Here is a 23,574-nt window from a genome sequence, read left to right on the forward strand (position 1 = left end):
TATGTAAAACAGATAGTAGCTTGGCAAAAATTAAAGTGCTATCTTTTATATATAATAAAGTTCATGGGACTGTTACTTATCAAATCATAAAACAACTATCAACTTCGTCCTTTGGATGAACAAAACTCATCTCAAAGTGGGAATAGTAAGTTTCAACTACAGAGTCCTGTTACTTTTATTCTATTCGTTTCAATTTCCTGTATCTTTCACCTTGTTCCCAGACCACCATTGAGCCCTTCTGATATCCCTTGCTCTCTTCCACTTCTCAATGTTTCTCAGCCTGGCATACATCTTCCGAATCTTGATAAGCCTCTGAGACTCTTCGGCAATTATACCAACTGTAGAGGAACTCTCACTCAACACTACTCCATACCCGTCTTGAAAAGAGTCCATTCCTTCAGCAAGAAGTTGCCAGAACAAGCCGCCAACAGCTGCCCCTCCACCCCTAGCTGAGGAGTATATGGCCGAGTACAGAGTGTTGAAAATCTGGTCACGTTGGCTGGTGGTATAGCCTGACTCTTTCAAAGACCTTCCAAACTCAGCAAAGAGAACTGGCTTATGAAGAATGTTCTGTGCATCTTGGATGTGATCATTGACCCAACTGCTCAAGAAAGAGACTTGATCTTCATAATTTGACCCCGTTAACCTGCACATCATCAATAAAATAACCCAATTCAGAAACTTGTCATCTTTATAAAACTGTAAATTTTAGACAACTGTAATTTTGTGAATAAAACTGTAAATTTTAGACAACTGTAATTTTGTGAATTTTCACCATTGGTCAGGGTATGAGTGAACAGTTGCAAAATCAATCCCAGGAATCTGATTGTTTGCAATAAAATCTGTTCCAACTTGAAAGTCTTTTGGATTAGTTTGCTGCTTTGATTCTCCATAAAAGCCTTCAAGTCCAGCTTCAAGCAAGTGATTTCCATCAATAGATTTCAAGTAAGATGCCATCTCTGTAATCCAAGCCTGTCAGTGTCACAAAAACACAAAATTTTTGAACATGCTTCATGTCTATCATGTCTATTATTAACAAACATAAAAAGGTTTAGAAGGAAAATAAAAATAAACAGATGGTTAATTTGTGATGAGAACTGAATGGTTCTTCCTAATGTCAGTGTCACAAAAACACAAATTTAGAACATGCTTCATGTCTATCATGTCGGTTATTAACAAAGATAAAAGAGTTTAGAAGGAAAAATAAACAGATGGTTAATTTGTGATGAGACCTGAATGGTTCTTCCTGACGGATCAGAAGTGCATCTTGGTTCATTCATCAGCTCCCAAGCCATTATAGTTGGTTCATCTTTGTAAGCAACACCAGTGAGACTATTCCTTCTCGTGAGTACAGTCTAGCACGCATCATCAACATCAGAAAACTTATATCAGTATTCTTGAACAAAACTGATCTTGTCACCAAATTCAACTTGCATATGTAACTGAAATGAGACCTAACAGATCAATAAAAGGAAAACCAAAAACCACACAAATGGAACCTCTTAACTAATCTTTCATCAGATCAGTAGGAGATTTACCTTGATATGATTTTTGTAGTAGCCTTTCACAACAGAGTTGGTAAAAAAATCATCCTCAGAATTTATAGACTGGTGTCCTTGGCTTCTTGCCCATTCCACATACTGTTTCCTGCCTCCGAAGTTCTCATAGCTATTCACCAAACTCAGCACCAACTTTATCCCATACTTCCTTGCCTCAGATACCACAAAATCCAACCCCTTTGAATATCAAGACACAATCTTTTTATCAGTAAACTTAATAATCATGGACTTTGATTTATACAACAAACCATACAAGATTTGGTAACGAATTTAACCTGGAAACTTTGCTCGTTGTAGGAGCCAGGAGAGTACTGTAGGGCTCTGTAATCACCATCGTTGAAAGCCCAAGTTCTTGCAATCGTGAGGCCATTTTTGGAAGCTTGTTGAAAGGCAGAGGAAACAAGGTTTCTCTGAGAGGGATCAGAGGCCATGTACATTAACCAGTAAGCATTGAACCCATTTGCATAATAGGGGGTTCCATTGAGCATAAACTGGACTCCTTTGGTTTTCACAAAATCATCTTCTGCTTCTACTTGTTGGACAAGAACTCCATGATATTGAAGAAGCAGAAGAGCAAAGAAAAGCAGACCACAACTCTTCATTTCTGTTTGTTTGCTCTTTCTCTGTTGCACTTGTGTGTCTAATAAATATGGTTTGGAAGGAGGTGTAACTGTAACATGTAGTTTGAACTGTGTAGAGCTGAAGGATTATATACGGGGCAGTACGTACGTGGCTGTTTTTTTTTTTTGTCTGTAGTTTTCAATCTTCTTCTGCATTTACGAGGTTGGCTATCATGGTTTTTAAATATGATTTTTATGGTATAATGATCTCAACTTATGAATGATTAAAGACTATATTACGCATCAAAATGTAACTGAACTGAGTAATTAAAATACAATATTTTTGATTCAATTATTCACGTCTGAAGAGATAATAATGTCTCTTAATCGGTATAACCTACATTATCACCTAAGGAATACATCACAAACATCAACAATATGAGAAAGCAACTCTTGACATGATCATACATGTGCTTGTGTTCGTATGATGAGACATTTGAGATTTGGACATTGAATTTGGTGACCTAATTACTTGATGGGTAAAAATGGACCAATGGACTAGTAAAGGTGATGCTACTGCCGAAAGTAAAAGCGCATTGATAGGAGGATATAAATCATTCACCGGACATCACGGCGTCGTTTCGTCTTTTTTTTTAAAAACTGCAACCACCGTCTCTACACTCCCTACGTGTCCACTGGTGTTGCCACGTGGAGAAACCTCGTTGAAACCCTGAATTGAATGCCACACGTACGAAAGAGTGAGCTATCAGCTACAGGCGAGGACGATGAAGCTTCCTTCTGTCCAAGGTTTTGGTATTAGATTGCCTTGTTTTATATTATACTTTTGCTTGATTTGGTATCTGAGTTTGGATCAACGGAGACAAACCCTAGATTCCAAGTTGAAACACATGATTACCAATAGGATAATCAAATGCAATTTGCAAAGCAAAGAATAAAGAAACATATATGGAATGGTAAGTTTCAAGTTACTCTATTACTTTTCTTACCTTATTATGAATTTGTGAGTTCTCTTTAGAATAAAAATGAGATTACAAAGCCTCTTCGATTACGTTAGCAAACACAAACACGTAATATGGAAAATGAGATTCATCCGATCTAGCTAGGAAGCAGAGTGCCCCCACTCTTCAGTCTTCACAGAACTATGTAAACAATGCATGTGAACCAAATCCAGGAGGCACCATTCTGACCTTGTATATAAATAGAATAGCTGAATTGAGGGATCCAGAATCTAAAAAGGGAAACATGGACGTACGAAGGAGAAGATGATATATATACATAGGTGATAGGTCGGTTTCTTATTTATGTCTGAGTTCGTAGATATTGTGCATGAAAACTCCAGAAGTTGCCGACTGAGGTATTTGAGGACCCATTTTCGATTTTGGGTTTGGAGGAGCTAGATTATGTTCCCCATCAATCCAATTATGTCGACGAATGTGATGTGATGCTCTTCTGGATTTGCTAGGGGATTGCCCTAAGCCCAAACTTCTTTAGCAGACGCTTGGGTCAAATTTGTTTGAGGCTACTTGGTCGTATGGAACAGTTTTAGAGTGGGGATTATGAATCCATGGTGTAGTTGTCATGCCAAAGCCCAATTCTAATGAATAACGTTGCGATATAACTTTTCATTTTGGGAAAGAGTTTCGAGTAATGTAATTGTCATTCTTTCTCATTATTTGTTTGGTTGACATGCCCATCCCCTAAAGCTGGTTGTTGAGATGACTTTGGTTTCAGTGGTAGGTGGTGATACATGGGATTAGGTAATGGAACAATATTGTAAAGAAATACCAAATTCGCGAAAAGAAAAGGAAAACAAGAGACTTCACAAAAAACTAGGTTGTCGTTTGACACGAATTTGTAAGCCTATTGTTTTATGAAACTCAACTACTTAGTTAAGCCCATAAATCGATTTTCACGTTACAAAATTGTCATTGCTATACAAGCGAATGATTCAATGTATGTTAGGAAACATGTTCACTTATGTTTTGAAGTAGTATATATATAGTTTGTAACAAGCAGTCCACACATCTGAGATATTATCGGTTTTATACCCACCGACTCTTACTGTAAAAAGCTGACTCTACACATATAAACACATTAACTTGTATCTCGGGACAAGTGAACATGCTAGCATGCCGGTGCCTTCATCACTCGCCCAGTCAAGGTCACCACAAAGCTAGCTAGTGATTGTCACAAAGGTTTCTCCAAGTAGGACGGGGGAGTGTGGTGTGGCCATTAACCACCAAGTGTGGTGAGGCTATCAACCACCAAGCACGTGCATCTAATAGTTAGGAGACCACGTGATCGACCCGGAAGCTGAGCCTAAACCCAAAGCACGAGCTGGTTAGCTGGGTTCTACTATATATCTATTTTTGGGAACGTCCTGAGAAGATCGTATCAGACATTCTCCTCATCGAACTTCCTTGTCTAGCTCTTACTATCATTTCTGTCAAGAAACATGGGATCGGAGTCCGAATCCGTTTGTGTCACCGGAGCCTCCGGTTTCGTCGGATCATGGCTGGTCATGAGACTCCTAGAGCGTGGCTACACTGTCCGAGCCACCGTGCGAGACCCTAGTACGTGCAACATAGCTAGCTTATGTTTATTCATCATTTCAAGCAGGTTTATTTGGTTTCGTGTTTTTTTGATTGAGTAAATTGTTGTGTAACAGCTAATGCGAAGAAGGTGAAGCATCTGCTAGACTTGCCGAAGGCGGCGACTCACTTGACGCTGTGGAAGGCGGACCTGGCGGACGAGGGCAGCTTCGACGAAGCCATTAAGGGATGCACCGGTGTGTTCCATGTCGCCACACCTATGGATTTTGAGTCCAAGGACCCTGAGGTACTTATACACATAACCAAGCAACTTTTACCTGGTATTTATTGTGCCAATCATTTCTAGAGTAATTGTGATCAAAACAAACAAACGTCGACGGTGGTCACGGTGGTGGTGGGACTGGTGGAGCTATAATTAGTCGCCGGAATATCTTGTTTGTTAGATCGTCAAAAACTTAGCAGTCGATCAAAAAAAGTCAACTTACAATGAGACAGAAGATGATTTTTTTTGGTAAAAGACAGAAGATGATTAGGTTTGGTAGCTTTGACAGACTACCATTATACATTTAAAAAAAAAAAAACCAATAATGGGCATTCCATAGTTCTGTTTTATATAAAAGTTCTATTATACTAACAACAAAAGGCTACCACTATTACTATGTGATATAACGGTTCTTAATTTTTTCTCTCTAAATTATCACCACCCACAATCATTTGCAAGTGTTTTGTCTTTTCGATACTGCAATACTAGTTAAGAATTAGAAGTTGTAGTGTTCTTGATAATTTGTTTGGTTTGGCAGAATGAAGTGATAAAGCCAACAATAAACGGGGTGTTAGACATCATGAAAGCATGTCTGAAAGCAAAGACTGTGAGAAGGTTGGTGTTTACAGCTTCTGCTGGATCTGTAAATGTTGAAGAGACCCAAAAGCCGGTCTACAACGAAAGCAACTGGAGCGATGTCGAATTTTGCCGGAGAGTAAAGATGACTGGTTGGGTAAGTACTATACTGACAAAGAACATGAATGTGGATCAATGTATTAGACACACAACTTCTTAATATTTGTTGCAAAACTCTAATTCTGCACGTTATTGTTCTGTTTCAGATGTATTTTGTATCAAAAACTCTGGCTGAGCAAGAGGCATGGAAGTTTGCAAAAGAAAACAACATTGATTTCATTACCATTATACCAACTCTGGTCATCGGTCCATTTCTCATGCCGGCTATGCCGCCGAGTCTCATTACCGGACTTTCGCCTCTATTTGGTACCACTACTACTTCACATTGTTGTTAATCACTTGCAAATTAGCGATCAGTTACTTACATCTGCTAATATTACTTGTAACAGGAAATGAAGGTCATTATTCGATCATAAAGCAAGGCCAGTTTGTGCATCTAGACGACCTCTGCCAGTCTCATATATACTTGTACGAGCATCCGAAAGCAGAGGGTCGCTACATTTGTTCATCGCACGATGCTACGATTCATGAAATTGGAAAATTGCTAAGAGAAAAGTATCCGGAATACAATGTTCCTACAAAGTAAGTAATTCCGCCCTCTTGATAACCCTGGTTATATTGCTGTTAATGAGCAATGAATTGACAAATTGGTTCTGTTCAGGTTCAAGGGCATTGAAGATAACTTGACAAAGGTCCATTTTTCTTCAAAGAAATTGTTGGAAACAGGGTTTGAGTTCAAGTACAGCTTGGAGGACATGTTTGTAGGGGCAGTCGATGCTTGTAAAGCAAAGGGTTTGCTTCCACCTCCTACTGAAAGAGTTGAGAAGCAGGAGAATGGCGATAGCAGTGTCGTCCATGTCGAAGTCACTGGCTAACTAAAATTGCCAGTGTTGGTTACATTTTGTATCTTGGCCTCATTAATCTATGGCCTCATTAATCTATCTTCTGTATGTTGAGAGCTTCAAATAAATTGCTGTTTGATTTTATTGGTGTGCCTAATGAGAAATGTAATTTTTTTTCTCCATGTAATTTGAGGTCACATACGTATAAATAGTAGAGCATATGCGACTCACTATCCATATAATGAAATAGTAGGACGTCTCATTCATCATTATCCAAAACTTGTTTAATCGTTGTGTAATTGCATAGTGCTGGCCTGGATACGTACTAGTTAATTTCCAAGAGACTGATACGTATAATCAGTATCACAATTGCGCTCCAATTTCACTATGATAATAAGTAAATAATTTCCAAATGATAGAAATTGCCTTAAATCATATGATGGATGACCTTTCCGGTCTGCTGGATCCTGAGGTATGCATATACTGAGGCTATATGATGTACCTAATAGCAATGGCGAAGCCAGCTGAGGATGAGTGGGGGCTGGTGCCCCCGATAGAATATCAACAAGTGCTCACATAATGCATAATACATTTGTGTTCCCACAAGAACATACCATTCTCTCCCACCAGCTGGAAAAAAAAGTGGTGAAACTCCACTGTTTTGTACCTGAAAAAAATATCCCAGCCTTTGTAGCCCGATGATTTTATCTTCTTAACTTGAAGTTAGAGAACCTATGAGTTCTGACAAAACTATAGCCACATATTAAAGTAAAAAAGTATTTATTTTAACTACAATTAATCAATAGGTGTTTGGAATTTTTTATTTTTTTTGCCCCCAACAAAGGAATTGAAATAAGCAAATGATTAATTAGCAGACAAATATATATACTTGGAAGACTCTTATGTGGACTCTTCTTTGATGAAGACAACTATTATATAATAATGAAGCCTTTCTAATAAGGACCTTTAAGTTGGGGACTAGTTAAAGACTTTTCAGCTTATTCACTTTTCAATCTTATATCCACATCTTGACCGTTCAGTTTATAGGTATTTATGAGTAGATTATTTCTACAAATTTTCAGTCATATTGAAAATCGTTAAGACATTCATAAGTGTGATTTACCAATTATGAACTTGAACGGTTCATGTTTGACATATTTGGTTGATCTATTAATTTGATCTATTTTGTTACCTTAACGATCACCGATTTGGCTGAAAATTTGTAGGGTTGATCTACATATATAGACCTAATAACTGAACGGATGAGATGTCAAGATGTGATAGAAAAATATGTCTTTTAAACCATAAACTAAAAAGTCTTCAACTAGTCTTTAACTTAAGGGTCTCACGTACTATAATGACTCCCTATATATTAATATATTAATACAGTATATGATACTTCAATTATTGCATATACTTTTGGACGGAGAACTATTAGCTAGGGGTTATAACAATAATGAACATGTCTTAATATGGTTTGCATTTTATTGGCAGAATGATCGAAGTGATCGATAAAGCCAACAATAAATTGGTATGTAATAGAAATCATAAAGCATGTCACAAAGCTATCAAAGAGTACTGTTCGGAGATCGAGTGGTGTTTATACATCTTCGGCCGGAACTGTCTGCTGTTGAAGAGCGCATCCTAAGGCGGTATATACACGAACCCTAATTGATTACAGTATCATCGTATATACCAACTCTTGTAATCGGTCGATTTCCTTAACTGAACTTTCACCTCTATGTCATCAACCCTGGTATCATCATCAGTGGAGTGAGTGGTGAAAGACTGAAAGTCCAATTACGAGCGAGGCTAGCTTGATGGCACATAGATGATGCGAGAAATGAACTGATTAATTACAAGATTTGGTATATATAATGGTAATGTAATTATTGTTGTTTCCTCTGGCAAACTTCCATGCATGCTGCTTTGCTCGGCTGGAATTTTGGATGCAAATTACATCTCAACAAACCAAAATCAAATCCAAAATTAGGGTTTGTGAACAGAATAAGAAACTATCGAATAATAGATCAGGGCCCGACATTGCCCACCTCGTAACTTTGTACTGAGATTTGATAGCAATGCTCCCAAAAGTCACTTGATTTATTAGATTTAGTTCGTTATTATTATTATTATTATTTTAAGATGGATTCATGTAACATGATTCTATCTTGTGATTATTTTATGCTACATGCAAGTAAAACGATGATATGTTCTAGATCCTCTTAATTTCAACATTCCACATAGCACATACACTGTATAGGAGAATTTTCCAATTCCTAATTAATGCATTATAGGAGAATTTTCCAATTCCTAATTAATGCAGGATTATAGGATAATTTTCCAATTCCTAATGCAGGATTGGATAGACGTCGTGATCGAAGTGCGTACCTATTAATTGTTTGACAAGGATGTACGTACCAATGAGATCTTACTTAGGAATTTGAGTCAAGGCTAGCTAGCTACCTAATTAAAATAATTCAGCAATGAAAAAGAAGCATATATAAGATGGAACTCACGGAAGGGAAGGATTGAAAATAGGAGGCTTAGGAGCGCCGATAGCGGATAACAACCACCACCGCACCACGCATGTTGAAAACCAGGAGTCAGGTGCAGCTACCACTCATACATGTGCAAACAGCCATGAACAAGCTAGACCAGATCGATGATGATATATATCTATATATATGCCGCCATCCCGGACAGTATCCAATACTCCACGGCACTAACTAGCTAGGCATGGGGTTGGGAGCAGAATCCGGATCCGTTTGTGTGACGGGCGCCTCCGGTTTCGTCGGTTCATGGCTCGTCATGAGACTCCTCGAGCGCGGCTACACCGTCCGAGCCACCGTGCGAGACCCTGGTCCGATCCGTCGATTCAATTAACTAACCTTGCATGCTTAATTTGACGGATATCATATCATGTTAACCAGATAATGTTTGTGACTGTAACATGCAGCTAATTTGAAGAAGGTGAGACATCTGCTGGAGTTACCACAGGCGGCCACGCTACTGACGCTGTGGAAGGCGGACCTGGACATCGAGGGAAGCTTTGATGAGGCCATTAAGGGATGCACCGGAGTGTTTCATGTCGCCACGCCTATGGATTTCGAGTCCGAGGACCCTGAGGTATATAGCAGCTAATGGGAGGGATTGAAAGCCAGTAATCATTAAGTAGCAGATAAATAGAACCAGATCGACTAGATTTTCTTTAGATTTAACTATATAGAATACTTCATTTACAAGTATCTTATACAGAGATCGAACTAGGTACTTATATACTTGTAGTGAAATGTGAAGTGTTGATTAATTTGGTTGGCACTTAATTGGCAGAACGAAGTGATAAAGCCAACAATAAATGGGATGTTAGACATCATGAAAGCATGTCTCAAAGCAAAGACAGTTCGGAGGGTGGTGTTTACATCTTCGGCCGGAGCTGTCGCCATTGAAGAGCATCGAAAGGAGGTCTACAGCGAAAACAACTGGAGCGATGTTGTGTTTTGCCGGAAAGTAAAGATGACTGGTTGGGTATGTGATCACAAGACTAATGTTGGGTGCCGATCTATAAGTACGAAGGTTTCTTATTCTGTTCGCGAACCCTAGTTTTCTGAGTTTTGTTGTTTTGTTTCAGATGTATTTTGTATCCAAAACTCTAGCCGAGCAAGCAGCATGGAAGTTTGCCAAAGAAAACAACATTGATTTCATTACGATTATCCCAACTCTTGTAATCGGTCCTTTTCTCGCGCCATCTATGCCACCAAGCCTCATATCTGGACTTTCACCACTCACTGGTAATTAATGTTCCTACTAGCTTTGGAGGTGTTCTGTGATTGATCGATGGTTTGAAGTACTGGTCGAGATATTAACTCATTATCAATGCACACCGCAAACAATATCTAATCTAACGACTCAAACCTTCTGACTTGATCCATTTAATTATGAACTACTACAGGAAATGAAGCTCATTATGGGATTATAAAGCAATGTCAATACGTTCACCTAGATGATCTCTGCCAATCTCATATATTCCTCTACGAGCATCCGAAAGCCGAGGGCCGCTACATCTGTTCATCACATGATGCCACGATTCACGACATTGCGAAATTGCTGAATGAAAGATACCCCAAGTATAATGTTCCTAAGAAGTAATGAACCGACGCTAATGCACCCTGTATAATCGACTCCATAATCTTAATTAAGCTGGTTAATTAGTTGTATATATTAATCTTTGTATATGTGCACACAGGTTCAAGGGCATTGAGGAGAACTTGACAAATATCCATTTTTCTTCAAAGAAGCTGAAAGAGATGGGGTTTGAGTTCAAACACAGCTTGGAGGACATGTTTACAGGGGCTGTTGATGCTTGCAGAGCAAAGGGTCTGCTTCCACTTCCCCAGGAAGAATAATAACTGAAAAGCGCAGGGCTGGTTAGCGAGTGGTTCATGCCAATGGCTCCGATCCAATCGAAGTTATCATATATTCTCAGTTACATTTTTATTTCTATTTCTGAGAAGGATCATTCTCAGTAACCTTCATGTCTCTATTGTTGAGAATTTCAAATAAGTTGTTGTTTGATTTGAATCATTTGACGATCGAGTGTGCTTACTCCATTCAAAGCTCCTTCGTTTGATGATGTAATTTGTGCTTAAGAATAAATATTACCGTTTGATGATGCAACTATTACTTTATGCTCAAGAGTCAAGAGCAGTTGAACAACTTTTTTGTATGGTTCGTATAATGTTAAAGTAATTTTAGGAAAATTATAGTTTTTGAATCAAAACCATATATAGGGTGGAAAATACATTCATGGAAAAGTCATTACTTTGTCCTTATTAGAGAGTACAAGACATCATAAGCCAAAGAAATTCCTTTAATTTCATCAGTACGTTTCAAGCATATCTTTAGAGAGGCCAACTTTGTAACTAATGTTGTTGCAAATCTCGGTTACAGACTTGACAATGTTCGCTTTCGGGAGGAGTGTGTTCCACCGGAAGTTGTTATTGTTTTGTCATTTGATTCTGTGAACCTTGCGTGCATTAGAGACACCTCTATCTAATCTTTAATTTTCTTATAAAAAAAAAAAAAAAAAACAAACAACAACAAAATGAAGATCTGTTGGAAGCCTTTTACTCTGGCTCATGATTTTCAAGTTTTAGCTAGCCATTTTACTTCAATCAGCTTTATTCATGTATAAGAAGAAACAAACTTTATTGCGGAAGCATTAGCTACCGTCATGTTGAAGCTGCCAGTTGAATTGATACACTACCTCATAGTCTCAAACGGCTAAAAATGCATTCTAATTTGACTCTCCCCTAATTTAGGTTTACATGGCATTGCTGGAGGGTGGATAAGTAATTTCACCAGGGCCCGTTTCACGAGCTTGTGTTATAAGCCCTCACTATAAATCCCTTAACCCTTCGTTTCGTTCGGGCCTGTTGCAACTTTTGAAAGCCCCTGAAAACTTGAACAGCGCAGACACACTCTCTCTCACACTCGAACCAAATGGCGGCGGCGATTTCGTCCTCTCATCTATTACTCCGATCAGACAAAGCCTCTCACTCCTCCTTCTCCGGCCAGAGCCTCCGACGATCGCCTCCACTTTCCGGCAAGTTCGCCAGCATTTCCGTCTCTTCTCCGGCCTCGTCGTTCCGAAGAATCTCGTGCCAGGCCTCCTCTACTGCCTCTTCGCCGTCGTCGGTGGCAGCCGGAACAGGTCTAAAATTCTTAATCTGATTGATTAGTAGCGTAATCATGATATGAATATTTAGTATTAGCCTTAAGCACAGTTTTTTACTATTGAAAATTGCGATAGTTAAGTTTTGGATTATGAAATGGATATGAATTACTCAATGAAAATTGCATCCAGGAGTTTTCGAATAATGTAGGTGATGTTCAATTTCGGCGAGTATATGTCCTGTTAGTTAGAAGATTTGCATGTGTGGAAAATTAGGGTTTTTGATTGAAAATTAAGTGTAAGTGATAGTACTCATGCGATTAGTATGAATATAGCTTATTGCAAATGAAGAATTGAATCAGTTATTTTCTGACTTTGCATTTTTTGTGTACTTGTTTTTTTTTTTTTTTTTTCTAGCGAAAGCAGGACAGAAGGATTTTTTGCGCATAGATGACTTTGACAAAGCCACAATTCTAAAGATGTTGGATAGAGCAGCGGAAGTGAAGGCGCTGCTAAAGTCAGGAGAGAAGACATATCTCCCGTTTAAGGGGAAGACGATGGCTATGATCTTTGCAAAGCCATCCATGAGAACTCGTGTTTCATTTGAGACTGGGTTTTTCCGGCTAGGAGGTCATGCGATATACCTAGGACCTAATGATATCCAGATGGGGAAGAGGGAGGAAACTCGGGATGTCGCGCGTGTTTTGTCTCGCTATAATGACATTATTATGGCACGTGTATTTGCTCATCAGGTATGCTGGTGAGTTCATATGTTTGCAGTTTGGTATAGGTGATACCGTGGGAATTGGTTTGCCCATGCGTTCTTAGTATGAAAACTGGTGAACTTGCACCCTTGTATAGCATGTTGTAATTAGCTTTACTTTACCTGTTCTGCCGCAGGACATCCTTGATTTGGCCAAATATTCAACTGTACCTGTTGTCAATGGCCTGACAGACTATAACCATCCATGTCAAATTATGGCCGATGTCCTCACTATTATTGAACACATTGGCCAGTTAGAAGGAACTAAGGTTGGTCCACTGTTCTGTTTGCTAAATATGGTTATCTTTAACATACATATATATATATATATATTCTGAATCTTGTTTTTTGGTGGTCAAATCTACACAACTCACAGGTTGTCTATGTTGGAGACGGAAACAACATTGTGCACTCTTGGCTGTTGATGGCTTCTGTTATACCTTTCCACTTTGTTTGTGCTTGCCCTAAAGGTTTTGAACCAGATAAGGAAACCGTTGAGAAGGCACTACGGGCTGGTATTAGCAAGATTGAAATCACAAATGATCCCAAGGAAGCAGTCAAAGGTGCTGATGTTGTGTACTCAGATGTGTGGGCCAGCATGGGGCAAAAGGAAGAGGCTGCGCATCGGCAACAAGTTTTTAAAGGATTTCAGGTACAAGCTTTTTCAAAACCATTTCGATCACATTGTGTGTGATATTTTCTTAGTAAACTGTCATTTTGGGTATCTGTTGAGAAGAATTTTGTTGTGCTTTCAATGGAATACTTGTCCAAGGTGTTTTCTCATCGTAAGGGATTAGGTTCGTAGATTAAAATGAAGGAAATTTACGTTTTCCGATCATAAATTACAGCTGACATATATAAACCGTTCTTCGTGAAACTTGAAGTTCAAATAGTTCTGAGATACATTGGTTCTGTGCTAGGAATCCGTTGTTATGAACTTGTAATTCTACACTGCTTAGTCTGAATTTGACTATTGGTTTGGACCTGCAAATAAAAACTTCGGACTGACGCGTCATTCTTTTTGTTTGGCATAAAAAGTTGGTCACTTACTGCTCAGAGTGTAAATTTTAGTAGTATTTTTAGGTAGTTGGTGGTTTATTTAATTCGACTATTATGTGCTTGTTTTTACAGATCGATGAGAATCTTATGAAGATAGCAGGGCCAAAAGCTTATTTCATGCATTGCTTGCCAGCAGAAAGAGGAGTGGAAGTGACTGATGGAGTGATCGAGGCTCCAAATTCCATCGTCTTTCCACAAGCTGAGAATCGTATGCACGCACAGAATGCCATAATGCTTCATCTGCTTGGCGTATAGTTCCCTATCAGCCCAGTTGTATGGACAAGAATATGAGAGCATTTCAGCGCATCTAGGTTCTGAGTTTAGTTTCCGGCTGTAATCTTAATGTTGTTTGTTATTATATCTGTGGCTTGAGAACATGGCAACTTTAACTTTGATGTATTTGTTACATGGAAATAGCTTTTCAGCACATGTTTAAACTCGGTGGGATCAGTGCACACCTGCAGAACCTAAAATAGGAAAGATTAACAGTGCCAGTGTCATGTTCAATGCAATTGCTTCTTGGAGTCGCAGCATGAATCTAGCTACAGCGGCAATGATATAAATAAAAGAATGCCTAGAATACATTTCCTAATAACTATTTATTCCAAGATGAACGATTGCGGCTGGCTTGTTATTTCGCCATTCTTTTCCGAAATTCTTTATTGATCTTTCTTCATATGTACAAAATAAACAGTTTATCGCTCGTCCATGCTGAATCTATTCCAAGCATCCTGGAGACAAATAGAACCCAGAGAGAATACAGTGAGATTAAAAATCTTGACCTTAATCTTTTTGAAAGACAGATGTTGAGACAGAAGTTCCTATAAAATCTCAAAAGCTATGGTGTTTCTGTAACCGTAACACGCAGTCAGTAAATATCTATGGTTCTTATCTCATACTTGAACAGCGACATCCTACAACATTCAAGCGCACATTCAAGGACAGATCAGCAACATACCTTTAGAAGATCAAACACCTTTTCACAAGTGTACTTCTGCTGAATGCTTGCACCCCGTTGCTGTAACTTGTCAGGATGAACAAAGAGTGCAGCTTTGCGATAAGCTTTCTTTACAGCAACAGCAGTAACAATATCGGTGAGAGGAACGGGCTGCCAACCACTATCAGGCCCAAGGATCTGCCAGTTACAGTATAACCATTCAGTCAATACTAGCTAAATAAAAAATTATTCTGCTCGAACTTTATGTTGGTTATCAAAGAATTTCAAAATTAGGGAAAGAAAAGAAAAAAAAACATGTTGCATGAAATCCCAAATTGATTTCAAGTCATAGAAGCCAGGTGAACGGGACTTATAATAGTAATATCATTGATGACATGAATTGAAAGAAAGAGCTCATACATATTGTAGTGTGGAGAATAGTAATGTCATTGAAGACATGAATTGAGAGAAAGAGCACATACATATTGTAGTGTTGAGAGCAATGCACGCAAATTTCTCTCCTTGCCACTTGACCACCTTTTGACCTCGGCATCAAGAACTTCTGCTAACCTCTGCCAGAATTAAACTCACAATAGTGAGAACAATTGTTGTGTTTGGGAAAAAGATATACTGCCTAACAAAGATATATTACATTTCTCTCTGCTTGCTCTTGCTGTACAAGAAGATCACGATTATTCTTCTCCGCGAGAGCTTTAGCCTGAAGGAGACAAGAAGAGTACATGAAGAAAGCTCATTCTTTATCGGCAATGTATATTTAAAGCCAAGCAATATCAGGATATTCTTATCCAAGCAAATATCCGGAAGCATACCGCACGTTCTGCTGTCCGTTGATTCCTCTCCAACGTAGCTTTAAACCTTTGAGCTGATTCACCATTAGTTCCAGTAGACTGCTCAGCTGGGGAAGGATCTTCAGTAAGAATAAGCACAACATCTTCAGAAGTAGCAAAGAATTGCATGGTCGACAATTCTACAATAATGAAATCAAATACATATAATTAAATGCATGTACAGTGGATATCACATACCAGACAGATTTGAAGAATTCGATGATCTTGATGTGCTTGAAGAGAATGAGCCTTTGGACTCTAGATCCTGCAAGAATTTTAAAAATCATTTTTTTTACGATGCCACAGGACTTTATGATGCTTATGAAGAATAGATTATTCTAACAGAAACACTCAATTCTAACAGAAACACTCACCAAGGACCGGCTCAGCCCATTATCTCTAGAAGCACCAGCAAATTTCTCAGAAACAGATCTTTTAGCCTGCTTTCCATCTGTAGAAGCACCAGAATATTTCTCTGGAACAGACCGTTTCACCTGCTTACCTGCCTCGGCAGCAACCTTCTCAGATAATGCTTTTTCTAAGGCACGATCCCGTGCTTCTGCGGTTATTCTTTCAACAGCAGCACGTTCCCATTTTTGTTTGGCTTTGGCTTCCTTTGAAGCCTTCTCAGCTAATGAAGTATCATTAGCCTGCACAGAAGTTTTCCCCAACTTTCCTTGGGCCTCAGCCATTTCCTTTTGACGAGTTTCAGCAACTTTTTCTTTGACATCAGCAAATGACCTTTCACGAGTTTCACGAAATACTTGTGCAACCTTTTTTTTCTCCTTTTGTCTTTCCCTTTCCCTTCGTTTTTCTGCTTTCTGAATCAGGTGTTCTTTCTCCAGTTCCACTACCTTTTGTGAACTAGCACTAATTTCAAACTCATTTGCAGTCTGAGATTCTTGTTGATTCTCCTTTTCACGTTCCACCTCTTTTTGAAAAATGAAGTTTGTTTCAGTCTCTTTTGCTCTCGGGATTGCTTGACTCTGCGGTTCCACTTCCAGCGAATTATGGTCAGTTTCACTCTCTTCTGCAGACAAGGTTGTTTGTGGATTTGCATTGTTTTCTTGTTCAAATTCTTTCAGTGAACTGTGAATGGTTTCACTCTCTTTCGGACTCAAGGTTGCTTGTTGGCTGTCCTCATTTACTTCTGTGCTTTGACTTGTCATGACTTTATGATGATTCTCCTTATCTCTCTTTGTAGACAAACTGGTATCCGTGTCATTATCCAGTAGCACACTTCCTGCTTTTCTACAAAATATGTGAGGAGCCTGAGCTACTTTTGTATCCTTCCCATTGTCAAACCATCTTTTCCTGTGAGAAGACTTGGTAATATTCATGCTCTCCGCCTGATTCACAGCAGCAACTTCAGGTCCCATCATGTCCTTATTAATATCTCCAAATTCTTCAACATGCTTTTGTAAGTTGCAGACTACTTCAGGCTCTCTGGCAAGCTGGCCATCTTGCTTTTGCCCATATACACTTGTCCCATTTGTGTCAGAAGAATGGATCTCTACTACATCTTCCATTTGCTTCAGTATCTCAGCAAATTTGACACCTGAGGCCAAACCCTCTATTTCACATATCACTTTCTCTTCCATGACATCCTCCTCTTCAACTGATTCTGATTGATTCCCATCCCCCTCAAGTTTAATGAAAGGTTCTGAAACTTCATTAGTACCAAACCATCTTTTCCTAGATTTGGAACCATTCTTGTTCCTTTCCTGATTCAAAACAACTTCAGCTCTCATCATATCACTATTATCTCCCCATTCTTCACATTCTTCAACCTGCCTTCCTACATTGTAGTCTACACTGGGCTCTCCGAGAAGCTGGTCATCTTGCGTTTGCACGAAGCTCATGTCACTTTCACTTGCGCTTATTCCATTTTTGTCAAGAGAATGGATCTCTGTTGCATCTTCCATTTGCTTCGGCCTCTCTGGAAGTTGGACGCCCGGAGTCAAGCCATCTGTTTGACATATCTCTTTCTCCACCATGCCATTTTCCTCTTCAACCAGTTCTGTCTGGTGCTCATTTTCTTCAAGTTGAATCGAAGTTCCAGCAACTTCTTTCACCCCTTTATTTTCTTCGAGTTGAATTGAAGTTCCAGCAACTTCCTTCACCCCTCCATCCTCTTTGTTTATAGGTAACTTCAGAGTTTCTTTTACATCTTGGTCGCAATCTACATCTCTAGCGGATCCCTGTTTGCTGTCCAGGGCCTCACATACATCTTGCTCATTCAGGTTATCTGCTGCCTCAATAATGCAATCCAAGTTCTCTCGCTCCTCTTGAGTCGCCTGCACTTTCTCATTTCTTGTGCTCTCATCCATCTCTATTTGCATTCTCCCAGCTTCTATGAATTCAAAACTCTCTTCTTGGTGATTCTCACACTCTTTCTGACAAGCAGCCTCTTCAAGTATTTTCTCATTCGGTCTAGTGTCTTGAAGCTTCTCATTTCCTTCAGAGATTCTGTCATCCTCAAGTCTCTTTTCAAAATCTTCCTTATCATAAAAGCCATTCACTGACTCAATGATTTCTTCCTTCTTATGTTCGTTGAGAGTGCTGTCACTGTCTTCTTCACTCTGAGCATATGGTTGTTCCCTCTCATTTTCTTCCAGCACACAACCATCCTTGTCAATCTTCTCATTTTCATCCCACTCCTGAGTCACCAAGTTTATTTTCACATGTTCAATCTCCTGTAACTCCTGAGTTTCAAACCTCTTTTCATCTCCATTTTGTTTCTCTTCACATGTTTCCTTTACATGTGTTGTTTTAAGCTTCCCAGTTTCTTCATGCTCTCTGGGAGCTTCTTCTGGCTTCTCATTGTCTTCCTGATTAGAACACTCTTGAGATGATGCTAATTCATCAATTTCTTCAAACTCAGAAACCTCTTCAACCACACTCAACAAATTCTCAACTCCTCTTTGTTCTTCTGCTGTAACTGCTTTTGATATCTTGCCAACTTGCTCCGGATTTTCAAAGGCTTCCATGTCCGTTTTCTTCTCTTGTTCTTCATAATCTACAGATTGGAACATTTGCCTTGGATTGTTGGCTTTTTCATTCTCTAATACTATATCATGGTGTTCATTTGAGTCAGCAAATTCATAAAACTCTTCTGTTGCTTCTGATACATCAGGTTCACTGCTGTCAGCAAATTCGTAGAACTGTTCTGATGCTTCTGACACATCTTGTTCACTTGTGTCAGCAAATTCATAAAACTGATCTGCTGCTTCTAAGTCATCAGCTTCTTCATGCCTGTGATCTGTTGGAGTTGGTTCAAATTCATGTCCATGTACTTTCCCTCGAGCTTCCATCACACCATAATGTTTATCTGTGTCTGCTAGTATTACAGTTACTTGCTCTGGCTGAGCAGAGACATGAACTTCTTCTTGTAATTCATCGGTCTTCTTTGTAAATATGCATGCATTATCTGCAAACTCCTTTCCAGAGACATGAACTTCTTCTTGTAATTCATCGGTCTTCTTTGTAAATATGCATGCATTATCTGCAAACTCCTTTCCAGAGACATGAACTTCTTCTTGTAATTCATCGGTCTTCTTTGTAAATATGCATGTATTATCCGCGAATTCCTTTCCACGTACTTCCTCTCCAGTAACCGTCACATCACTAATTGTAGATGCATTTTCAAATACCGGAGTTACTTGTTGTAGCCCAGCAGAAACGTGGACAGGAACATCCACTTTGTTATATGGTTCCCGAGTCTTTGTCTCTTTGGATATGCTAGCTTTGTCTGCAAATTTACTACCCTTCCTCGACTTAGGTTTCATACTGTTGTCAAAGCTCAGTTTGACTCGACTTTGAGGACCAACCTTCTTTCGATCCATCAACTCCTTTGCCATTTGTATACTTGCTTGAGCCTCCTCTATTGCCTTTGTCAAAGCTGCAACAGATGCAGCTGCAACAGAGTTTGTGTCTACTTCCTCGTCAAAGTATGGCGATGAGGAAACATTGTCAGCGCCTTCAAAAGTATCACGGTTCAGAACCCCAAACACAGAAGCCATTGGTTTCTCAAATTCACCCTTCCCATCAGAACGCATGCTTGAAAATGGAGGCATGTTTGAAGGGCGAGATTCTTGCGCAAGTTCCCCTGAATAAAATAACTTATCAACTGAGCCAGAACTTCTCCACTTGGAACTGTTCTGAACCCTGGCAACTCCTCCAGAGGTCTGTTTACTTGCATCAGTAGCTTGCTGGTCCCCTGTTGTTTTAATGTGATGGTTTCCCCCCATTTTTCTCTCCTGACCATTGACAATGCTAGCATCATTTGCTACTAAGGACACTGGTTTATCAACTTCCAAAACCTGACTCGTAAATGGAGGCACACTTGAAGGATGAGTTCCTAGCCCCGATTTATTCGTCTTGAATAACTCATCAATTGAATTCTTCCAATTAGAATCATTCTCCGCCTTGACACCTCCTCCTCCTCCAGAAGCCTGTTTGCCGGCATCACCAGCTGGTTGGTCTCTCATGGCCTTGGCGGAACGGTTGCCCTCCATTCTCCTCTCTTTCGCAACGGACGACATTGACACCGGTTTATCTCCTTCAGTGGCACGCAAGGGAGAGGTCTCGTCAACCAAGCAGGTATATGCCGGAACAGAATGCACACCTGAAAAGCTTTTGCTCCGATGGTTGCTTTGATTATATGACATGCTGAACTTTTTAACACCATCAATCGATTCATACGCTGCTTCATTTGCTAAATCAATACCTTCCTCTGAACATGAACGTTTAGCCTCTTTCGGAGGTGACACTCTTTCACTTTGTCTCCTATTTATAAATAAAAATAAATTAAAAAATAAAAATTCAATTACTGCTATGAATCGCTCCAACTCTTATCTCTATCCAGATTTCCGATCATGCTAATTGTAAGAGAAAAACAATCCAAAACAAACAAAATGTAGACTAATTAGTTCTGGAATATAATGTACCTGGTTTCTTTTTGCATTTTTGGCTCATCAAACAGCTTCTCATACGGCACAGCGAAATCGGAATCGCCGAAGCCGCCGAAGACGTTGGAGTAATCGAGCTGCGAGCTCCGAACATCCACTTTCCGCTCATTCAGCTCCGGAACTTCCAGAACCGGAATCGAGGAGGCGCCGCCGCCACCGAAAATCTCGCGGTAGTCGTCGAGTGTGGACGAGAAAGACGACACGGTGAACTTGGCCGGAGCAGATGAGAAGACGCCGTCGTAGATGGAGTGGCCGGTGGAGAGCTTCTGCGATAGAGCTACCGCCGATGAAGTCCGGTAATCCATTGATGAATTGAGCTTCTGCTTCTTCCTCTCTCTCTTTCTCTTCGGACAAAATTTACAGAGAGAACGAGAAAATGAGAGGGAATAGGATTTTGGCGAGTAAATTGCGGGTTTAACTGTCGCGGAGTACGGAAATCGATTAAATCGGCGATTCGGGAGGGAAAAGATCGGCGATGAGAGTGGGCTTGACTGTGGCTCACTTGTACCGAAAAGAGGATTGGCGAGTGTGCCCGTCGTGTAGCCTGGGGGTACACTTCTTTCCAAGTTCAACGCGTCGGTCCGAGCTTGGACACCGACACGGTGCAGGGTAGATTGGTAATATGCTCGTAATTGGAGGGTGGTTTAATAGTAGATGAGGAGAGGCATCGTACTTTAATTTTTGATTAATAGTTACTTTTGTGATGAATTATTAGTGAATAATGAGGACCAAACGGTTGGTTTGCAAGAGCTAGCTGCTTTTCACGCGATCATTTCGTGCTTCAACAATCTGACCGGAACAATGTCTCGATGCAAGGTTGATGCGATGTGATTTGCTGTCGGAAAGATATGACGGGTTCGAGTTTTATTGACATACACATACGATGAGACGTAAAACAAAACTTACATATTTTGTGTAACTATCGATTCTTTTATGTTTATTTTAAATAATTTTAACAAGACGATCAAACTTAATCGAGCAACGAAGTTTGATTAACTTAGTTGACCTATCGAGTTCGAAGTTAAATGCAAGAGAGATTTCAATAGGGTAATTGCATAATGTACTTTATTTGATTTTGGTGCACATGATTCACTCATGAGTGTATGTAGCATGATGAATACACGCTTCATAAAGATTAACGACTACTACTATATTGCTTAGGAGTTTAGAATCTTGTTGAAATATGATATAATAGATAATAGATTATAGTACGAAAATCATGCAATTCATTTTAAAACAATGAAATGTAGTATTACACTAAGCGCACACGTCTTAAATTCGTGAGTGTTTGTAACTTATCACAAGTAATTTTACTCTTCACACTGAGCTAGCATTCCTAGTTATGATCAACAATACATATATGTGCAAACTTTCAAGCAATTTCATGTTACAACAAGTAAACAATTACTGGTGTTGGTCACGTTAAGTTAACTATATATACTCATAAGAGGGCAGGTAAAAACTACAAACAATTTGGATTAAGGGGACAAAACTTGAGTGGAATCTTGTGGAAATCTTAGATCAAATGATTACTTAAATAATGTGACAACATAAAAGCATAAAGCATGTGATTATTAGGCTTATATTAGCTATAGATCCTCAAGCCTTTTGCCCTTTGCTCTTTCGCTTTACCTTTAACTTGGTGACTACCAAGTACCAACTCGGCACGGCAGACACCACCGACTTTGCTCATGGAATCTGACAATACTCCAGTGCTCAATCGGAGGGAAATGTAATGAACTTGATCTATAGCAGAATAGAAAATTTGAGGGAACGGGGAAGTGGGGGCTTTGCAAAAAGGAAGACGATGATCATATATGCTTCTTGAGCTGATTAAAGTGAAAATAATTGAGGGATAGATATGTTTAATATGGATGTCCATAGTCACTGAATCATTGTTAACTCTCATTCTCGATGATCACTATGTTCAACTTCGTGAGTGAAGAGACTGCATCGATCACGCAGGCAGGTTGTTACTTGTTGGTCTTTAAGTAGTCACCAATGCAAACAATGGATCTTTCTAGTTCCAATTCTTCATGCCTATATCTCGCTAAATCATCTTCTATAGTATGCAAAGGAACGACATTATCATGTTTTAATTCTTTTGTAGAATTAATGAATTATTAAAAGTAAATTGTGACAAACAATGAATACAATAAACAGTTGGTACGACAAAATCATTCTATATTAAGTTATTAACACTATCATTTCGACCGCGTTTGTTTTGCCATATTGTTGTCGGGGGGATACAAAATTCAGATCCTTTCAAGTTAGGGTATGAACTCCTATTAGAAAGGTAAGATATCAATAGTAGTACAAAATTACAAATTTCACATATCTCGACCTCGTGGTTCCCATACATCTTGTCATTTTGTTTCGGGTTTGGGTCGTCAACTCAACCCATATCTCGTGGAGATATATCCACAACGAGCGGCGAGCTCGAGAGGCGGATGGAGAAGCCCTTGATTGATGTGACGTCAACTTGTGAAGGAGAAACCCTCCTAATCAAACTCGTGGTAGAGGACCAACTTGTTGTTGTAGCACCGAAATACGACGATGAGGCACAACTATCACATATATAGAGCCGATAATGGTGACGCCAACGACACCAAGCTGAAAGGGGGCTTAGAAGTCATGGCTGGCGCTGACTGTTCTCGAAAGAATGAAACAAAATACGAACAATCGTGTTGATGGTAAAAGATTGAGTTTCATGTTAGCTCTTAAATGGAGTGTGACTTCACAATATTATAATATAAAATGATTAATGAAATGTTTTTAAAAAGGGTAGGGCTTCATATTATAGAGGTTCTTTGTAGAAATGACTTTTAAAT

The 23,574-nt window shown here is 39.3% G+C and overlaps 4 protein-coding genes and 1 pseudogene across 5 annotated transcripts; 3 read left to right on the forward strand and 2 right to left on the reverse strand.

Annotated features, from left to right (window-relative positions):
- Positions 1-20: 20 nt before the first annotated feature.
- LOC101293164 (mannan endo-1,4-beta-mannosidase 7-like) lies at positions 21-2,259 on the reverse strand. The gene is made up of 5 exons (XM_004291809.1): positions 1,835-2,259; positions 1,539-1,736; positions 1,233-1,355; positions 776-972; positions 21-646 (listed from the first exon to the last, which is right to left on the reverse strand). The coding sequence occupies exons 1-5, from the start codon at positions 2,159-2,161 to the stop codon at positions 190-192; spliced, it is 1,302 nt and encodes a 433-aa protein (XP_004291857.1). The 5' UTR covers positions 2,162-2,259; the 3' UTR covers positions 21-189.
- A 2,268-nt stretch (positions 2,260-4,527) lies between these two features.
- On the forward strand, positions 4,528-6,763 carry LOC101293459 (bifunctional dihydroflavonol 4-reductase/flavanone 4-reductase-like). Its single transcript, XM_004291810.1, has 6 exons — positions 4,528-4,713; positions 4,809-4,978; positions 5,493-5,687; positions 5,797-5,956; positions 6,040-6,232; positions 6,312-6,763. Exons 1-6 carry the CDS (start codon positions 4,596-4,598, stop codon positions 6,523-6,525), a joined length of 1,050 nt encoding a protein of 349 aa, XP_004291858.1. The 5' UTR covers positions 4,528-4,595; the 3' UTR covers positions 6,526-6,763.
- Positions 6,764-8,992: 2,229 nt separating this feature from the next.
- LOC101293749 lies at positions 8,993-11,199 on the forward strand (annotated as a pseudogene). Its single transcript, XR_184109.1, has 6 exons — positions 8,993-9,355; positions 9,452-9,621; positions 9,826-10,020; positions 10,124-10,283; positions 10,445-10,637; positions 10,739-11,199. The product of XR_184109.1 is annotated as a bifunctional dihydroflavonol 4-reductase/flavanone 4-reductase-like (transcript).
- A 721-nt stretch (positions 11,200-11,920) lies between these two features.
- LOC101294332 (ornithine carbamoyltransferase, chloroplastic-like) lies at positions 11,921-14,483 on the forward strand. Its single transcript, XM_004291812.1, has 5 exons — positions 11,921-12,205; positions 12,584-12,918; positions 13,067-13,198; positions 13,306-13,581; positions 14,061-14,483. The coding sequence occupies exons 1-5, from the start codon at positions 11,995-11,997 to the stop codon at positions 14,241-14,243; spliced, it is 1,137 nt and encodes a 378-aa protein (XP_004291860.1). The 5' UTR covers positions 11,921-11,994; the 3' UTR covers positions 14,244-14,483.
- On the reverse strand, positions 14,428-21,267 carry LOC101294040. The gene is made up of 8 exons (XM_004291811.1): positions 20,723-21,267; positions 16,148-20,561; positions 15,972-16,038; positions 15,756-15,853; positions 15,578-15,643; positions 15,408-15,497; positions 14,947-15,123; positions 14,428-14,719 (listed from the first exon to the last, which is right to left on the reverse strand). The coding sequence occupies exons 1-8, from the start codon at positions 21,046-21,048 to the stop codon at positions 14,684-14,686; spliced, it is 5,274 nt and encodes a 1,757-aa protein (XP_004291859.1). The 5' UTR covers positions 21,049-21,267; the 3' UTR covers positions 14,428-14,683.
- Positions 21,268-23,574: the final 2,307 nt, after the last annotated feature.

This window comes from Fragaria vesca, linkage group LG2 (assembly GCF_000184155.1).
Source record: "Fragaria vesca subsp. vesca linkage group LG2, FraVesHawaii_1.0, whole genome shotgun sequence".
NCBI classification, from domain to species: domain Eukaryota; kingdom Viridiplantae; phylum Streptophyta; class Magnoliopsida; order Rosales; family Rosaceae; genus Fragaria; species Fragaria vesca.